A 17,214-nucleotide genomic window follows, 5' to 3' on the forward strand; every position below is an offset into this window, starting at 1 on the left:
CAAACAAATCTATAATTAATCTGTCCAAATTGTACAGTCATTCGAATGTGTTTCAGTCTTCATACAATATTCTGGTGTAGTGGCCAGACGTGCAGGAATTCGAGCTGCTTTCACAGAGGTACGCTGAGTCAGTGTTCTAATTTAATGACCATGGCACATGCACCCCATATGGCTCTGCTGTGGCACACCACACAGGCAGTGTCAACATGCATTGCAGCAATTGGCTGTGCCCCAGCAGCAGGGCGATGGCAGGCAAAGTCGTGAATGACACTGCACAGCAGGGGTAGGTGACTGGTGGCATGGTGGGTGCCCAAGCTGGGTAGAGAGGCAGAAATCCACAGATCGCAGTCCAGCGATGGCATCAACAGATTCACAGCCGCATCATCCACTCCCCTGGGACAGGGTTCAAATGCAGTTACTCTGTGCCAACTTCATTGAAGGGCAGTGTCTGTGAGTCACTGCAGAAAGTCTGGAACAGGGACAGTGACCCACGTCCATCTGCTGTCAGGCAAATGTGTATCAAATTGCTGAAGCTTCCTGGAGACTGGTCAGCAACCTAGGTTACTGGCACTGAGTGTCATGACACGGAAGTGGGTACAAGGTGTGGGGGTACTTCTATCAGCAAGACTTTGACCATGGCTTCCAGTGTTCCAGGTATGGTACTTGCACCGGCTGTGTCTTAAACCATTACAATGCGAAAAAGTGCTTCACATACAGTTGTACTGGACTCAGAAACAAAAAAAATGAAAAATTAATAGATCCTTACAATATAATTTGTTGCAACTGAACACACAAATGTGTAGCCATGAGGAAAAACCTGGAAAGCTCTGATCTAAACATATACATGAACGAAGCTTCCCGTAGGATAGGCCTCATGTTAATGAATGAAAGTCCGGCAAAGCCCCTGTCCAATAGTGTCCACTTTGACTATTTTTGTTTTGTTAACTGGTTCCCTCTCCCCCTTCCAGAGATATACTGTTCAGGTGTTACAATACGTGGTTGACATAAGCTCAGCATATACTGCATTCTAATGACACACAAAAATTGTTTCAAGAGTAAACACACACTGCTAATGAGACATAATAGTTTTTACTAATGTTCTTTCACAATTACAAAGAAAAATAAGTAATAAAGCACAAATGCTGATTTCTAAATAATGTTGTTCTCTATAATTGTATAATTTTTTGTGGCAAATATTTGAGCTAATGTCGTCGTACACCACTTTTCATATTCTTTCATAGTCTGCAGTATGTTGAATTTACCACATGAGCTGTTAGAAACAATATTTTCAACACTTGCCATTCGAGATGGTTGTTAGGGGAAGAGGGCAGACTCCGAAATAGTCATTTATGATAGAAATGAGTTCGTCAACTTCGAGACTTGTCATGCCACAAGAATTAAGTTTTATAGGTAAATAAGCTGTCTTTATGTTACCGAAGTAAGTATATATGAGGAAAGTCACAGTTTAAACTCAGTTTAATAAAACGATAAAATAAACTTTCATTAAATGAGCTGACTCACTGTTTAATTAAACAATAATAAAATAAACTTTCATTATATCATTCTGTTGCCACGTTCAAGTGCTATCCCACACTATGACCCACTCAAAGCATTTAACAGTGCAGCTGCATCAGATCCCTGCCAACCACTTATTTGATTACTAATAATCTCCTATCTGAGTGCTTCTAGCTCACAATCTGGTCATTTTCTTGCACGGCTCAAATTTTCTCTCACCTTGCTCACTAGTGATGATGAAACTGAACTATAATACATTGCCTGAAAGAACTGGAAATGCTCAGCTGTATTACACGTGACAGATGATCCTAAAATTTATGCTGAAGCTTCTAAGCCAACACTGCAACTTATATTCTTGTCGGGTCTGCACCTGGATCATGCAATCATTTACACCCAATATTTCCACAGTCTACCTGGACGCCACCTTCAAGTGTTTGCTAATCACACCGGAACTGATTCATACCACAAACAGTGGCCTCCTTATATGCCGCAGAAGCCCAACAGCACTGCTGTCCCTCAACACCAGCCAGGGTACAGTTGCTCCAGTGCGAAAGCTGGCAAAAACTATGGATCACTATCTTGTACCACTGGCAATACATTCTGCCATCTGAGTCGCTGCTGGTTTTTAATATCAGATAAAATAGACTTCAAAAAATTACTTACAGTGTAACCACTGTCTGTCTGTTATGTTATCTGACAGTCTAATTTCAACTGTTTCTTTTAAAACAGAGGCCCAATAATGAGACACAGTGGCAACAATTTGCCTGTATCATACAAAATTCTGTGTCCCTCAGTAATACAGTGCTCTGTACCATGGATTTCTCATGCTGCAACAATTGTGTGTGGCGAATCTGCTCAATACACCTGTCGTGAATGACGTTAAAAGTTTGGCCACTATATAGAATAGTTTGGCTTTCTTATCATATGGTCAGGGTATATCTTCAAAGATAGCATGAATTTTAATAATATCAATATTTTGTCCACCTGTCACGATTAGAGGGCTCCTTGGCTAAAAGAGGACCTAGAACTGAGGAAGCCCAGCTTTTACAAAGTGTGTTGCAGTGGGAAAAGTATATCAGTCAAACTATTCACACCATTCACAACAGATGTATTGAGCACCATCATCATACACAACTGTTCCAATCAGAAAAATCCACAGTATACGGTACTGTCTTCCAGAGATTTTTATTTTATATAAGGACGCAAATGGCTGCCACTGTGTCTCATTATTGGGGCTCTGTTTTAACAGAATCAGTTGAAGTTAGACCCTCACAAAATGTAAATAGAGGCAAACTTCTCCTTTAAGTAAGATTTGGAAGACTGTTTCATCTGACTTTCAAAAAAACATTTGTTAACTCAGCCGGGAGAGTGTTTCGACAGCGGTACTCAATAGCGATCCATAACTCTTGCCAGGTTTTACCACTGGGGCACTGTACCTTCGCTTTTATTAAGGGACAGGAGCACTGTTGGCCTTCCGCAGCTTATAAAGGGATCACCATTCATAGTACGAATCAGTTTCAGCATGATTAGTAAACAGTGTTCTCACCTGAAGATGGCAGCCAGATAGGCTGTGGAAATGATGTGTGTCACACCCAAACCTCCATATGTCGGACACTCAGATCAGTACCAAACGTTGTGAGTCGATGAGAGTATTAAAAAACCGATTCAGTTTGTGCTGTGTGCTGTTATTCATCAGAAGATGCGTACACAGTAGTTAAAAGTAACACCAGAACTGCAGAGTATATGCAGACCATATCTGTGAGCTCTAAATGTTAAGATCTCTGGTAAGTGAGTTGGTAGAGTGTCAAACTGTCGTGCTCAAGGTCCTTAACAGATTACCTGTGAAACTGTTATATGGGAGAACATTTTTCTGCCATGTAAAAGGACGTTTCAGAGTTTGTAGCAATGTTCTTTTAGCAGTCTGGTTTCGCTTCATTAGTTGAAAGTAGCAAACCTATACTGCACATTTGTATAGATAACACCACATCAAATGTGCTCTATAGGTTTGCTAATTTCAACTAACGAAGTGAAAGCAGACTGTCAAAAGAAAATTGCTACAAACTCTAAAACATCCTTTTACATGGCAGAAAAATGTTCTCCCATATAACAATTTCGCGCGTAATCTGTTAAAACAAAATCGTCATCAGTGGGTTTTGAACTCGTGACCTTTAGTACGACAGTCTGATGCTCTACCAGAGATCTTCACATTCAGAGCTCACACACACAGTTTGCCTGTACTCTGTAGTTCTGGTGTCACTTTCAATTACTGTTTACCCATCTTCTAATGGACGACAGCAATTAACACAAACTATGTCAGTGTTTTGGTTGATATTGTATCAGCACACAACTTTTGGTACCAATCTGAGTGTCGGTCATATGGAGGTTTGTGTATAAGCAACAATTTGCAAAGTTTTTTCTAGGAAGTTCGTTGGAAATGGACAACAAAACTCCAAATTACGGACATAAGAAAGCTAAAAATGATTAACAAATTAATTATAGCACAGAAATGCACTTACCTTACGATGAATGTTTGTATGAATAATTCACACACTTCTTATGAGCAGGGAATCTGTGAATGAACCACTCACTGAAATCGAACATGCTGTATACTAAGTTTTTCTCAATGAAGACTGTCTATAGTGCTATCACTAGTCTGATTCACGGTACTTTGTGGGAAAGTTTTTGTTTTCTTTCCTTTTCAGGACAAAGAAAAGATTGCTCCATCTCGGATGTTGTCACTGGTATGATAATCACTCTCAGGAGTTTCATCACTTTACAGAAAAGTGCCTGCAAGTCATTTTTGAGCAAAAATGACAGTGGAGCAGCACCTGTGATAGTTTTGAAGTAATTCCTCATGAACAGTATCTGAAGCTCCAGTCTCAGCCTACTGCATTCAAGAAATGGATATGTATTTTGCAAGAGTTCTGCAGCAACATTTATGGAAAGTGACTTGCATACAAAACAAACATTTTCAGAATTAAATAAAACTGCAGTTGTGTGCTGCCCTCTGAAGTTGAAGTATTCAGAAATCTGAGTAACAACTGTATCTTACACTTTTTTAGGAGCAACAGTTTCTGGAATTTTGTTTCCTTGTCTGTCACAGGATTCAGCAGATCTCTGCAGGTACAGATAATGCCAATGATGCTACCTTTTATATCCTGTATGGATCTTTTGAAATGTTCTGCTTCCTCACTGTACAGTCAGTGGGTCAACTGACTGATTTTGTAATTGACTGTACGATATGTCAACATGTGACACAAATAATCAAATACAGACAATCACAATCAAAATTCTGGATGCTCTAAATTCAAGTGCAGCCCTCTCGCTTGAGTAATTGTAGTAGTCTGCCAAGACATAAGCTGAATTCGCTCCAGGCTTTCTATAGGTGACTCCCTATTTTTGTACTCAACTTTCTTGTTCACTATAATAATTAGCACTGCTGTGATGAACTATGAAACACTAGAAATCTCACAAAGTTCAGGAGGAAGAAAAGAAGAAGAAGGAACAAAAAACCTTATATCCATATTCAAGCTGTTACCTCAGCTAAAATCAGATTCAACTTATGAACACAATAGGCATGTTTATTATGTTCATTCAGAAGAGTCCATAAACCTGAAGTAAGAACACTCATAACAGCTGCATCATTGCAACTCTGAGAAACTTCATCTGGATTATCTATAATATCCAATACAGTTTCTTTAATTGATTCTGCTAATGTTTTTGCATCATGTTCACGAGGAATGAGGAAAGTTCAAAATCAACTGTGAATTTATTGAAATATCAGTTGTCTCACCCAAGATAACTGATACATCATCACTGACTTCAATTTCCTTTCTTACTCTGTCTCTGTATTAAAATTCATGGAGAAGAAGTAAAAACTTTGAGGTTCGCCGATGACATTGTAATTCTGTCAGAGACAGCAAAGGACTTGGAAGAACAGTTGAACGGAATGGACAGTGTCTTGAAAGGAGGGTATAAGATGAACATCAACAAAAGCAAAACGAGGATAATGGAATGTAGTCAAATTAAATCGGGTGATGCTGAGGGAATTAGATTAGGAAATGAGACACTTAAAGTAGTACAGGAGTTTTGCTATTTAGGGAGTAAAATAACTGATGATGGTCGAAGTAGAGAGGATATAAAATGCAGACTGGCAATGGCAAGGAAATTGTTTCTGAAGAAGAGAAATTTGTTAACATCGAGTATAGATTTAAGTGTCAGGAAGTCGTTTCTGAAAGTATTTGTATGGAGTGTAGCCATGTATGGAAGTGAAACATGGACGATAACTAGTTTGGACAAGAAGAGAATAGAAGCTTTCAAAATGTGGTGCTACAGAAGAATGCTGAAGATAAGGTGGGTAGATCACGTAACTAATGAGGAGGTATTGAATAGGATTGGGGAGAAGAGAAGTTTGTGGCACAACTTGACTAGAAGAAGGGATCGGTTGGTAAGACATGTTTTGAGGCATCAAGGGATCACAAATTTAGCATTGGAGGGCAGCGTGGAGGGTAAAAATCGTAGAGGGAGACCAAGAGATGAATACACTAAGCAGATTCAGAAGGATGTAGGTTGCAGTAGGTACTGGGAGATGATGAAGCTTGCACAGGATAGAGTAGCATGGAGAGCTGCATCAAACCAGTCTCAGGACTGAAGACAACAACAACAACAACAACAACAACAACAACAACAACAACAACAACTGCTGTGATAAACTTCCGGCATACAAAAAAATAAATCATTTTGAACATGTTTAGTAGTACCTTTGAAACCAGGAGCCTTCGAAAAAATGATTAGTAAGCACGTGAAGTTCAGCAGTGAAATTTATGACAGCAGAAAATTCCTGGATTTGATGAGTTATTGCATTTATCACGTCCACAAAGTGCAATCTCTAAAGTAGCACAAAATTTCATACAATCCACAATTTTAGAGAATACATAATGACTTTTGCAAATTGATTATTGTCTTTCAATTACCTGCCTAGAAGCACTATACGGTTGTTGTCTAATATTGTGTTTCCCTATAACATTGTGCTCTAGCTGTGCAGTCGTATGTGATTTAGACCACTCATATTTCCTTATCTTCTGTGATGAACATCCACGACAGTCAATGCCTCTTGGCATCCAATTTGTTTTCCACCTACCAATTTCTTTTGCATGCAACCAACATAGAAAGCAGTACAATTTGTTTATGATATCGCAGCCATATATCCAATCTACTGCCCATTATAATTTCTTTACTTTTGTTTTTAGTTTTATTGACTACCTTTATTTCTGGCTTCAATCTCTCTATGTTCTTGATATGGAGTTTCAAGGGACAGGGAAGAGAAATTAGTTCCCTAAGCCTCTACTTTGAATTATCACACACACTGACTTCAAACTGAGGACACTGCACAATTGAGACAAGATGCCTTCAAACTCAAAACCACATATCGAATCCTCCCGCTCGGCAAACAGTAAAACCTGCTCACAGTGTTGTTAACTTAATTGCAACATATCAGCCAATAACAGAATAGAGTGACTGCAAAAATGACACAATATAAATGAATGAAATGAATAGGGCAGGAGAGTCTACATAGGCACAACAATATTTCATCTCGCTATACCAAATGTGCTTGGTTGTGTATTAACAGACAAGGACATAACTGAATGGTTGAAACATCTCCAGTGAGCTCCAGTCGGAAGATACTGAAACTGAAAGACAAATAGAAAACTAGTAGCGATGGTTACATTCCCACTAGTTCTGAATAAACCAAAAGTAGTTGTGATGTGTCAACACCAATGACTAATGGCTGCAGGACAAAAAAAAAATCTATGAAAAGCTGTGTATCATTCAGAAAGTGGCGACATTTTGTACAACAGCAGAACAAAGACAAGTAGAGAGAGGTGCCATTTACCTTCTACAATTTTTCATGCGCCATATGGAATTCAGAAGAGAATGGAAGAGTTTAGGTCACACTCAAACGCAGTTGGAAGACTACAGAAACAAAATATTCTACACTAAACAGCAGGACTGATACCACTTGTTAATAAGAACATCAACATCCACATTGCCTCTAGTTCTCGGCAGCTGTTCACAGACAGTAAAACACTAAAACAAATCGTGCACAGACACACAAGCCTACTGACACCAACAGTTTGTGTGTTTCTCTTTGAGCTAGATGGATTTTTGTATCTCTTTTGGCACATTGGTTTTCTGCATTAGAGGAATCTAAGTTCATAGTTTGAGGTAATGAAACTACTGTACACAGTTCATCCACAATACACTGCCGAGAGATAGAAATAAACACATTATTAAATTTTACGTCTTTATATTAGGGAGCAGATGCCATTGAAATTCAAAGTCAACAAATTTGTTTTGGTAATTATCAATGAAATTCACCAACAACCATGTAATTGAGATGTTATTTTATTTTGACTACCAGTTTCGGCATTCCACAATGCCATCTTTAGGTCCCACATGCATCTCTCAAAAATAAACAATATTGTCATACAGGATGGCGTGAATTCAAAACCATATCCCAAGTGCTTCATCTGAAGACTTTATTTCGAGTTGCTTTCAAGTCCTCAAATGAAGCACTTGGGATACAGTTTTTAATTTACGACATCCAGAAATATATGGCACTGTATGACAATACTGTTTATTTTTTAGATACACATGTGGGGCCTGAATATGGCATTGTGAAATGCTGAAACTGGTAGTCAAAATAAAATAACATCTCAATTACATGGCTGTTGGTGAATTTCACAGACAATTACTTGACCAGCTGATGTCCCCTGTCCATGGTGGATAAACAGAGACTGAATTTGTTTTGGTTCCGAAGTTCAGTACCATTTCACAGAAAACTCTTCCCACTTTACAGTCCAGGATGAAACATCACAATTCATGTACATCTCTTCACCACAAAGGTCAGATGCACATTCACATGGGTCTGTATATGCTGCTAACCAAAACTTGATGCCAAACACCCATTCAACGTCAACTGATGGTAAAAGGACGAGTATTAATATAATGAAGATACAGCCTGGGTCAATTTTTTTTTAATTGGATTACCAGTTTTGTCCTTTATCACAAGTCATCTTCAGCTCCACACCCAGTCAAAATAGATAAAGGGGTACGACAGCCGTGGGCAGTTTACAGTTGAGCTAGGTCCATACCACTAATGTGAACTGCTTGGCCCCCACCCAACAACACATACTCAATTCTTTTGGAAGTTATTATTTTATTTCCATATTAGCTCAGGGTAATGTACAGTACAATCTTATTTCTCTAATGTAAACATTTGCAGTTGTTATGCACTTCCATTTTTGACCACCATCGGAGGAACATAATAATATTCGGTCCAGTGATGTAGCAAAGAACTCCTCTGTTTAAATGCAGAGATAGTTAAATGCCAGTCTGTGTTTTGTGTCTGTTAACCACTGGAAAATTTTTAAGCCACTGATGTGGTTACGGCAACCATGTGTCAAGATTATCAGACTGTGCAAGCAAATGCTGTCTCAATTCAGATATGGTTTTGTTGAGGTCTCAGAGTGACTTTCAGGTGGTTACCCACACTGTTTAGGCACTGGTGGGCTGGATAAGCATTTTCATCTTAATTACACTTTACGTACAGATGACAAATACCACAAAACAAGCCTACATTAGAGCAATAATATACACAAATATTTCCAGTCATAAATCCATCAACAGGTTTTGACTTTAGTTATTCTGTTTTGCCAAAACACACACAGAAACACATTTAAATAAAAACCATTGAGAAATATGACAGATTTTGTACCTCTGTATTTTGAGTGACAGATCTCAGAGCTCTAACAACTGCTGAATTACGACAAATTTATGAGGTGCCAAAATGGATAGCCCAAGATATTCAAACAACCAGGAGATAGAAAGCAAAAAAAAAATTGACAACAGCTGCATGGCCGAGAGTAACAAATTTAACTTGTTGGCGGCATGGGCCAAATTTCAGCATCCTGTATCAATCCCTTGTGAGATAAAGGAATACAAGTACCCAAAAAGCCAAATTATTACATCCTTGCAGCGTAAGCACCATCATACTTCTAGGATGCGTGTTCAAATTTCTTAATTAATTTTCAATTACTTTCAGTTCATGTACACTTATCTCTGAAATTTTAACAGTTAAAAAAATGAGTGCAGGTGGAAAAGAGAGAACACAATAACAGTACAGTAAAACCAAAACTTCTTGAAACCTTTCTGAATCATACAAATCACAACGTCAGCACCAACCAACAAGTCACCATGCACAGGTAACAAGCTGGTAGAGCAGTGTGGGAGGCACTGGCACACAGTGGAAGAAAAGCTTATTTAAATTTATAATGACCTTGTAACAAACAAAATTTGCACACCACATTCATGGAATGCATGACTTGGGTGTGTAGACTTGCCATGAAGGAGAAATTCTTTTGCATTATTGTGCAAGTTCACTTATCATGCTTTCTGTTCCACAAAGCTGGGGTTTGGTGTGTGAAATAAGCCAAACATTAGCACCATTAATCTTTGAATCTTGCTGCATAGTTGGAGTTCTAATGTTGTCAAAAAACACTACCTGTAACTAAGTTCCTACACATATTGATTTATACAAACAACTATTTTACCCAAAAGGCATTGACAAATGCCACTACTTAGCTTTATAATAGTGAGCTACCTCCGATTACTTTCTCTTTTGAAGACTGCCAGTGCAGATAAACAAATGTTCATGTTCTGGTGTAAATTTTAAGAATTTCTGGATTAACAGTAGAGAAACTCTCAGGAAATGACACTCAAGTTCTTAATGACACTAGTTTCCAAGGATAAATAGTCATATCCATGGACCCGAGCAAAAATTAATTCAAATTTGCTGTCCATTTCTGCACTTCTGTGGGTACAAGCAGACCCCAGCAAGAAATCAATCCCAGGCACCCAGCAGTGTCCTCAAGGCATTGTCAATAACACTACAGTAGCTGGATTATTTGTCTTACTGTCTACATCATTATGTTACATATTAAGTGAGATATTTACATCCTTCCAAGCTACAGTCAGAAGCCTATGACTGGTGGCATATCAGTACCTTTTACAGTGATTTCTCTGTCTTTGATCTCCTGTTCTCCTTCAAAAATTGCCAGTGCCTCTGACAAACCTGGTAGAATGCTGCTGAAGACTGTTGCAGTCACATATCTTTGAACTACACCTGGCTCAAAACATGATGGATTTGGAACAAAAAATATCATTTGTGTTTGCTCCCAACAACAATCTTATCTGGTTCTTTACAATGCCTCTTATAAGTTAAAGAAAGTTCTGCAAGCAGTCTTGATTTTGCCTTACATTAAGAATGTATTCAATACTGTACACCACAAAGTCACTTAACATGCACAAAAGTTACTCAATAGTTTTCAAAAATTCTTTTCAAAATCATAGCAGATGCTGACACCAGCCAATGCACATGTTCTTACAGTATACATAAATTTTGTGTACCATTATTGGGGCTTAAAATGAATACCGAATCCACAGACCAGTGGTTTATTACTCTGTGAGCCCTTGAATCGAATACAGCAAGACTTGATCTACCAGCTGCATGAAATCACTAACCTGTCTTTCTCCTGGCACTAAATAGCAGTTCAGCTCCTGAGCACACTTGCTGCTGGTCTCTGCCCTTCACTTCAGTGGGCTGCTGAGGTAGCTTGGGGCACTTTTTCATCTTGCCACTATTCAAAATTAACAGTTTCTCAAACATGGGTTTGTCATTGCCTTTTTGTTCAAAATAATGTACCGATTCAGTAAATGGTTGTTTAAGAGTTTGAACAAATGTGGGATGTCAGCGAATACCTAAATGTTTCAAAGAATTGCTTGGGTGGGGGGAAATAAAGAGTCTTGTGACTGACACCAAGCACCGTCATGTCTGTAACTGCAGCTACATTGTATCAAATACTGACCATGGGACATTACTTCAGGCAAGGGTGCAACTGTTATCTGAAAATCAAAAGTTAAATACACAGGTTGCTTCTAAGTTGCAAACAATCTTCGCACCATGACAAGGACAACACTGCTGCAAGGTCCAGTTTCTCCTGAAATGCTCTTTTCCAGATCCTTTATGACCCAGAGACACTGTAAAGCAGTCAGCAGCTGTTCCTCAATGTACTGCCATGAAGCATGTCCCCTCCCATTGAAATGCCACAACAATTATCTGGGTCTGACCATATCAGCCGGCCGAAGTGGCAGCGCGGTTCTGGCGCTGCAGTCTGGAACCGCGAGACCGCTACGGTCGCAGGTTCGAATCCTGCCTCGGGCATGGATGTGTGTGATGTCCTTAGGTTAGTTAGGTTTAACTAGTTCTAAGTTCTAGGGGACTAATGACCTCAGCAGTTGAGTCCCATAGTGCTCAGAGCCATTTGAACCATTTTGACCATATCAATGCAGATTACTTTGAGCAGAGCTACATCTGACAGGAGATGATTCTGGAATCCACTTACTATGTTTATTAGAAGTTAACCGTTGCTTTCCACCAAACATCTGGATAATTACTCACCCAGGAAGGAACTGTCAGAATGTTTGAAGGACTATAAATTTATTGACACTCTTGTTGTGTTGTTTGTACGACTTGGTGGCTGGATCAGATAATTATGAAGAAGAGCATCAAAATCCATTTGGACACATCCTCATAATGTGCCACATGCACTTATTTGACAGCACAGCATGTCAGATCTGAAATCTGACAAGAAACAAACTTGCCCTCATTACCAGGACCTCAACTCCTGTACACACATTTTATGTTCATTAAGTAACAAAAAATGGAAGAGTAGCTTTATTATCTGCATGAACTCAGGCAAAAATACTTTCCTGAATTTCCTCAGAATTCCACTGTCTGTATCATAATCAGGATTCATCAACACGCAAGGACAAGATAACTTTTTTCCTTGCTTTCACGAGATTTTAGTAGTTAAGAGGATCTCTATTTCCAGGAAAAGTTTGGTTTCTGTGAAGAATTTTAGTCCTCACAATGACATTTGTTGTGAAGTAAGAGTTCAGGTTTGTTTTTACTGCTTTGTCGTTCTTTAAAACACATAGAACCCCGTTACTTTAGCCTATCACTTACACCAAGAAAGGCATTTGTGACACATGCAAATTGGTCTAAGAGACTAGTGCAGAGAGGGGGGGGGGGGGGGGAATAATAGACAGATAAAATCGACCGCTCATGAAAAACAGCAGATTTGGTTGCATAGCTGTTGTGTGTAAAACAATTTTACACGGTCAACTACATAGTACTGCATTTATTCGTACACGATGTTACTTTGAACGCTTCATTTTTGGCAACATTACTTGTTGTTGGACTATTACTGACTCAATTACCTGTAATGTTTATTCAGCTGATCTTTTATGAACAACCTCTCCCTCCATTGTAAATTTTAAATTAACTGTATGGAATTTCAAATTTTGTTTTACTTATGTGACCAGTTTCGTAATTTCACTATGCCATCTTCAGCCCCCTGCTCAATGTGTAGGAAGAATCCCACCTCTTGTGCAATCAAAATAGGGGCCAGCATTCAGTAGTATCCGTGTACTATTTTTTAACAACATGATCCCTTCATTCATCAATAGCAGACTGCTACTGATGAACAAAGGGATCATGTTGTTAAAGAGTAGTCAATTATTGAATTCTGGACACTATTTCAATTGAAAATGACGTGGGATTCTTCCCACATGTCGGTCAGGGATCATTAAGACGGCATTGTGAAAGGCCGAAACTGGTCACATACGCAAAACAAACTTTGAGATCTAGACAGCTTAAGTTGTTTTTCATTTGACATTTTATATTGAACAGCCAAAGGCCCTCAGTCATTCCGTATAAAGACGGACTTACAAAGACTGTTCTTACTTTAGTTTTCACCATCACTGGCAAGTGGGAATGATGACTGACTGACTGAATGTAATTGACTTTTATAGACCGTCTCAAAATTCATTACAAATTATTACAGCTCACATTAAAATTTAAAATGCATTGTATTATAATCTTACAAAATTTAGGACTGTTGGGTAGAACAGGTTTATTCTGGTTCCAATCAGACATGGAGCACAGGAAGAATGACTGCCTAAATGTCCATGTACATGTACATGCTGTAATTATTCCAATCTTGTCTCCACAATCTCTACAGGAGCGATATTTAGGGGGATGAAGAACATCTTGATTCTTCACTTAATACTGAATCTTACAATGTTTCAAGTAGGCTTATGTGGGCTATATGACATTTCTTTAAGCATCTGCCAATTCAAATTTTTCAACATCCCTATGACACACTACCATGTCAAACAAATTTGTGATCATTCATGCAGCCCTTCTTTGTGTAGACATTTTTCAGTAATGACCTGGTATAATGAAAGAATATGAATGTCATCTTTAAGTGAAGCCTCACGAATCATTCAGTCTTCACACTTATACTCTGCCTTCGGCCAAAAGATTGGAAGTAAACAGAAATTCAATGTTGGAATGGCAAATAACAGACAATTCAAAGAGTAAATATTGTAGCCCAGTTCCTGTTGTGTCAATACCTGGTGGAGGATTCGAGTAGTTTTGGATGCAACAGACATTAGGAGAGTTTCACCACGAATAACAACAAAATCTGAAAACTTAGCACTTGCAGAGATATTGTGGACTACTTTTCAAGTATTTGAGATGATCATGTTGACAACAAACTTTATTCCAATGTATACAAGAAATAAATCAAGCTTGAAAAGGAATATCCAGATACCAAAAGGAGCTGAAGTATTGCATACCTCTCTTTGCAAGCTACAGCATTCCTAGAATTTGTGTCCTTCAATACTGCAGGTTAGATTCAAGTCAGACTGTCCATTATCAACAGCAAGCAGTTTACTAAGGAAGTAAATCCTGAAGTACATTTCCCTAATTTTTAATACTGCGGTTACCCATTGATGACAGCTTTTCCTTTTCTTTTATAAATGATGTCTGCTTTCACAATTTTGGTTCACTCCCGCTTCTATTGCGCACGTTGTGTGTGTGTGTGTGTGTGTGTGTGTGTGTGTGTGTGTGTGTGTGTGTGCGCGTGCGCGCAAGCCAACTGGAAACAGCTGTGCATCCACTGACACCTTTTGTCATTCTGCTCTGGTCTACATGGCACGGTGTGGTGCAGTGCAGTGCAGTGCAGTGCAGCACAGCTCTGACACAGCATTACATCCACCCCTTGCTCTATAGATAGTAACAATTATCCCAGACCACTTATATGTGGGGAACCGTGACAAATACTGTTAGTGATATCCACAGACAACTCTCCTATATTAGCGATCGCCTAGTCTTATGAGAAGATATTACTGAAAAACATGGTACGTCTTAGCATGTATTTTTTATATCTAATCAAGTATGTATCATAACAGAAGCCACAAAACATACAGGTATGTCCGAATGAGACATTCCCTCAAATCACTTCCGCATTCTGGAGTTACTCTGAGACTGACTGGTTGGTAACATTGGACATCTCCCACACTTACTGACTGAATGCTGCCTGATGGCAAAATGGTACGCAAGTTGATTTAAGTGTGTCTGCACTAAGTGAACATAGTAAAGCAACAGTCTGCGAAAGTATTTCTGTATAAAACTGTTGAGACATTGCACTTTGGAAATGGATGGCTGATTTGCTACTTCCTGCAGTACAGTCATTACATTAAGGCAGTGCAAACTAGTGTCCATTCCCCACAACTCGCACTTCTTTACTGTCACTTAGTAGGACATGAGCATGGGTTTTAGTTACAATACTACAAAACCTCTTTACACTCAAATTATTTAAACAATGGTAAATGAAGTAAACTGGACAGCAGAAAAGGTCTTTAAATGTGCCATAATTGTCTCGCAGAGTGGGCAATGAAGGATGACTACACCGTATTTAACGATCAATCAAGTCAATATAGCATACACGGTTATCAAATTAAATTGAAGAACAATGTTTAAAATTATTTTTAACACAATGGAATAATGCACAGGACAGTTCCTTTGCTCATAACCAGTTTCCATTTAAGTACCATATATTTTTAGCTTTCACACATTGGTATATTTCATAGTGTCAACTGGAGATGATTGTGAGCATTTAAAGTTCACTATTCCCTTAGCCACCCCACATAATTATTTCAATCTCCTGCACTCTGAACTCGGCAGAAGAACTCTTGCAACATTTAACAGCCTCCGGCCAGTCACCAAACATGTTAGTTAAAATGCATTTACTTTCTTATTACTTTTCTCTCACATTACTTGGCAGAGTGACTTGCTACAGGAAAATCTTAATAGAAAAGAGCTTCCACACATATTTTTATAGAATCAGAATGAAAGCGAATAAACCAATCACGTTCACAAGTAGTCTACTACCAATGGGGTAGAAAAGTGTAGGCCTATCAGAGAGTTGTTTCTAGCAACCTGCCAACATTCTAGGACACTTCAATTATAGTGTGGGTCATATGAAACACAGTAAGGAAAGCGAACCAAATTTCTTGAAGGTCCATACTATGACTGTACAAAATATGGTGATCAATTAATTCCACTCCTAGAATTGGAGAAACTACCAAGTGCCAACATGTGGACATTCTCACAGTTTATTTTAAAATCTGGCTCCTGTCCATCTAAGGTTTTAACACACTGTGCAATTCCCCACTTGATCCATGTCATTTCCACTTTCTTACACATTGGTGGGACACACAACATGACTCACTATATCCAATGCCCAACTAATAGTTGGCAACTTAACTACAAGTTGAACAACTACTTACAGAAATCGAGGTTACAATCTGGGCAGCAGATTGAAGTTGAAGAAATTTCAAAACTTTCAAAACCTGACAAATTAGACAATAAATGTACTATTAAGAAGTCACACACTCCCTAATACGTGTATGCAGTAAGAGCATTCCAAGTGTATGGGAATCTGAAAGTTTCGTAACTGTGTGTAGCAAAATGATCTGTGGGAATCCAAACAACTGTTCTCTTGTAAGGCAGTTTTTCTAATCTCAGTAACAGTCAGGTATAGTTTCCATGTTCTGTAAAATGTTGTAGCGCACTTACCTGAACAGCAGGAAGCCGAGTCCCGTTACAGCCGCCCTCCGGACATCATCGTTTACATCAGACACCTGTAAGACAGCACCTGCTAAACAACATGTACATGTTACACACACATTCTGCACATAAAAACGCTGTGTTCCCAAAGAGCGAGCACCGCATATTTTGTATTTTCGTGATTACAGTTTGTGTTTCATGTTATTACTCACATTGTAACAGGGCAACCCCTTATTTAATATGCCCAAAACTTTTAGAAGTATCATTGACAAATGTGAATTGACTATAATCTCAATTTGTTACTGAAGAAAACAAAATTGTAAAACAATGCCCTGTGAAAAATTTTCAGAATATGAATTGACTTATTAAATCGAGTGGGAGACTATATCCTTATACGTAACTAAATCATTCATCCATTTGTATTTACCAACCTATATTAATCTACCTCTCAGGGTAAAAAAGCTTATCTTTGTTGCAATATGTGTAGTGATTCTGAAAGTTTTCCTCCGTGTGATATATCAACCACAGAACACAGAAAACAGGGTAAGAAAACAGATTTATGTGTAACATTTATTTTAAAATTATTCTTAAATTATTTATAGAAATTATAAATGTATGCTCACACTGTCATTAGGGTGGGAAAAAGAAGTAAAAAGCAATGG

General features: G+C 38.5%; 1 protein-coding gene across 2 annotated transcripts in view; it reads right to left on the reverse strand.

Annotated features, from left to right (window-relative positions):
• The window catches only part of LOC126237502 (26S proteasome non-ATPase regulatory subunit 1), a 361,177-nt gene that overhangs the window by 262,333 nt on the left and 81,630 nt on the right, over window positions 1-17,214 (reverse strand). For both annotated transcript variants that reach the window (XM_049947659.1, XM_049947658.1), the window contains exon 11: window positions 16,562-16,626. In XM_049947659.1, coding sequence (XP_049803616.1) covers window positions 16,562-16,626 — 65 coding nt within the window. The remainder of the gene's footprint in view (window positions 1-16,561; window positions 16,627-17,214) is intronic.

This window comes from Schistocerca nitens, chromosome 2 (genome assembly GCF_023898315.1).
Source record: "Schistocerca nitens isolate TAMUIC-IGC-003100 chromosome 2, iqSchNite1.1, whole genome shotgun sequence".
NCBI classification, from domain to species: domain Eukaryota; kingdom Metazoa; phylum Arthropoda; class Insecta; order Orthoptera; family Acrididae; genus Schistocerca; species Schistocerca nitens.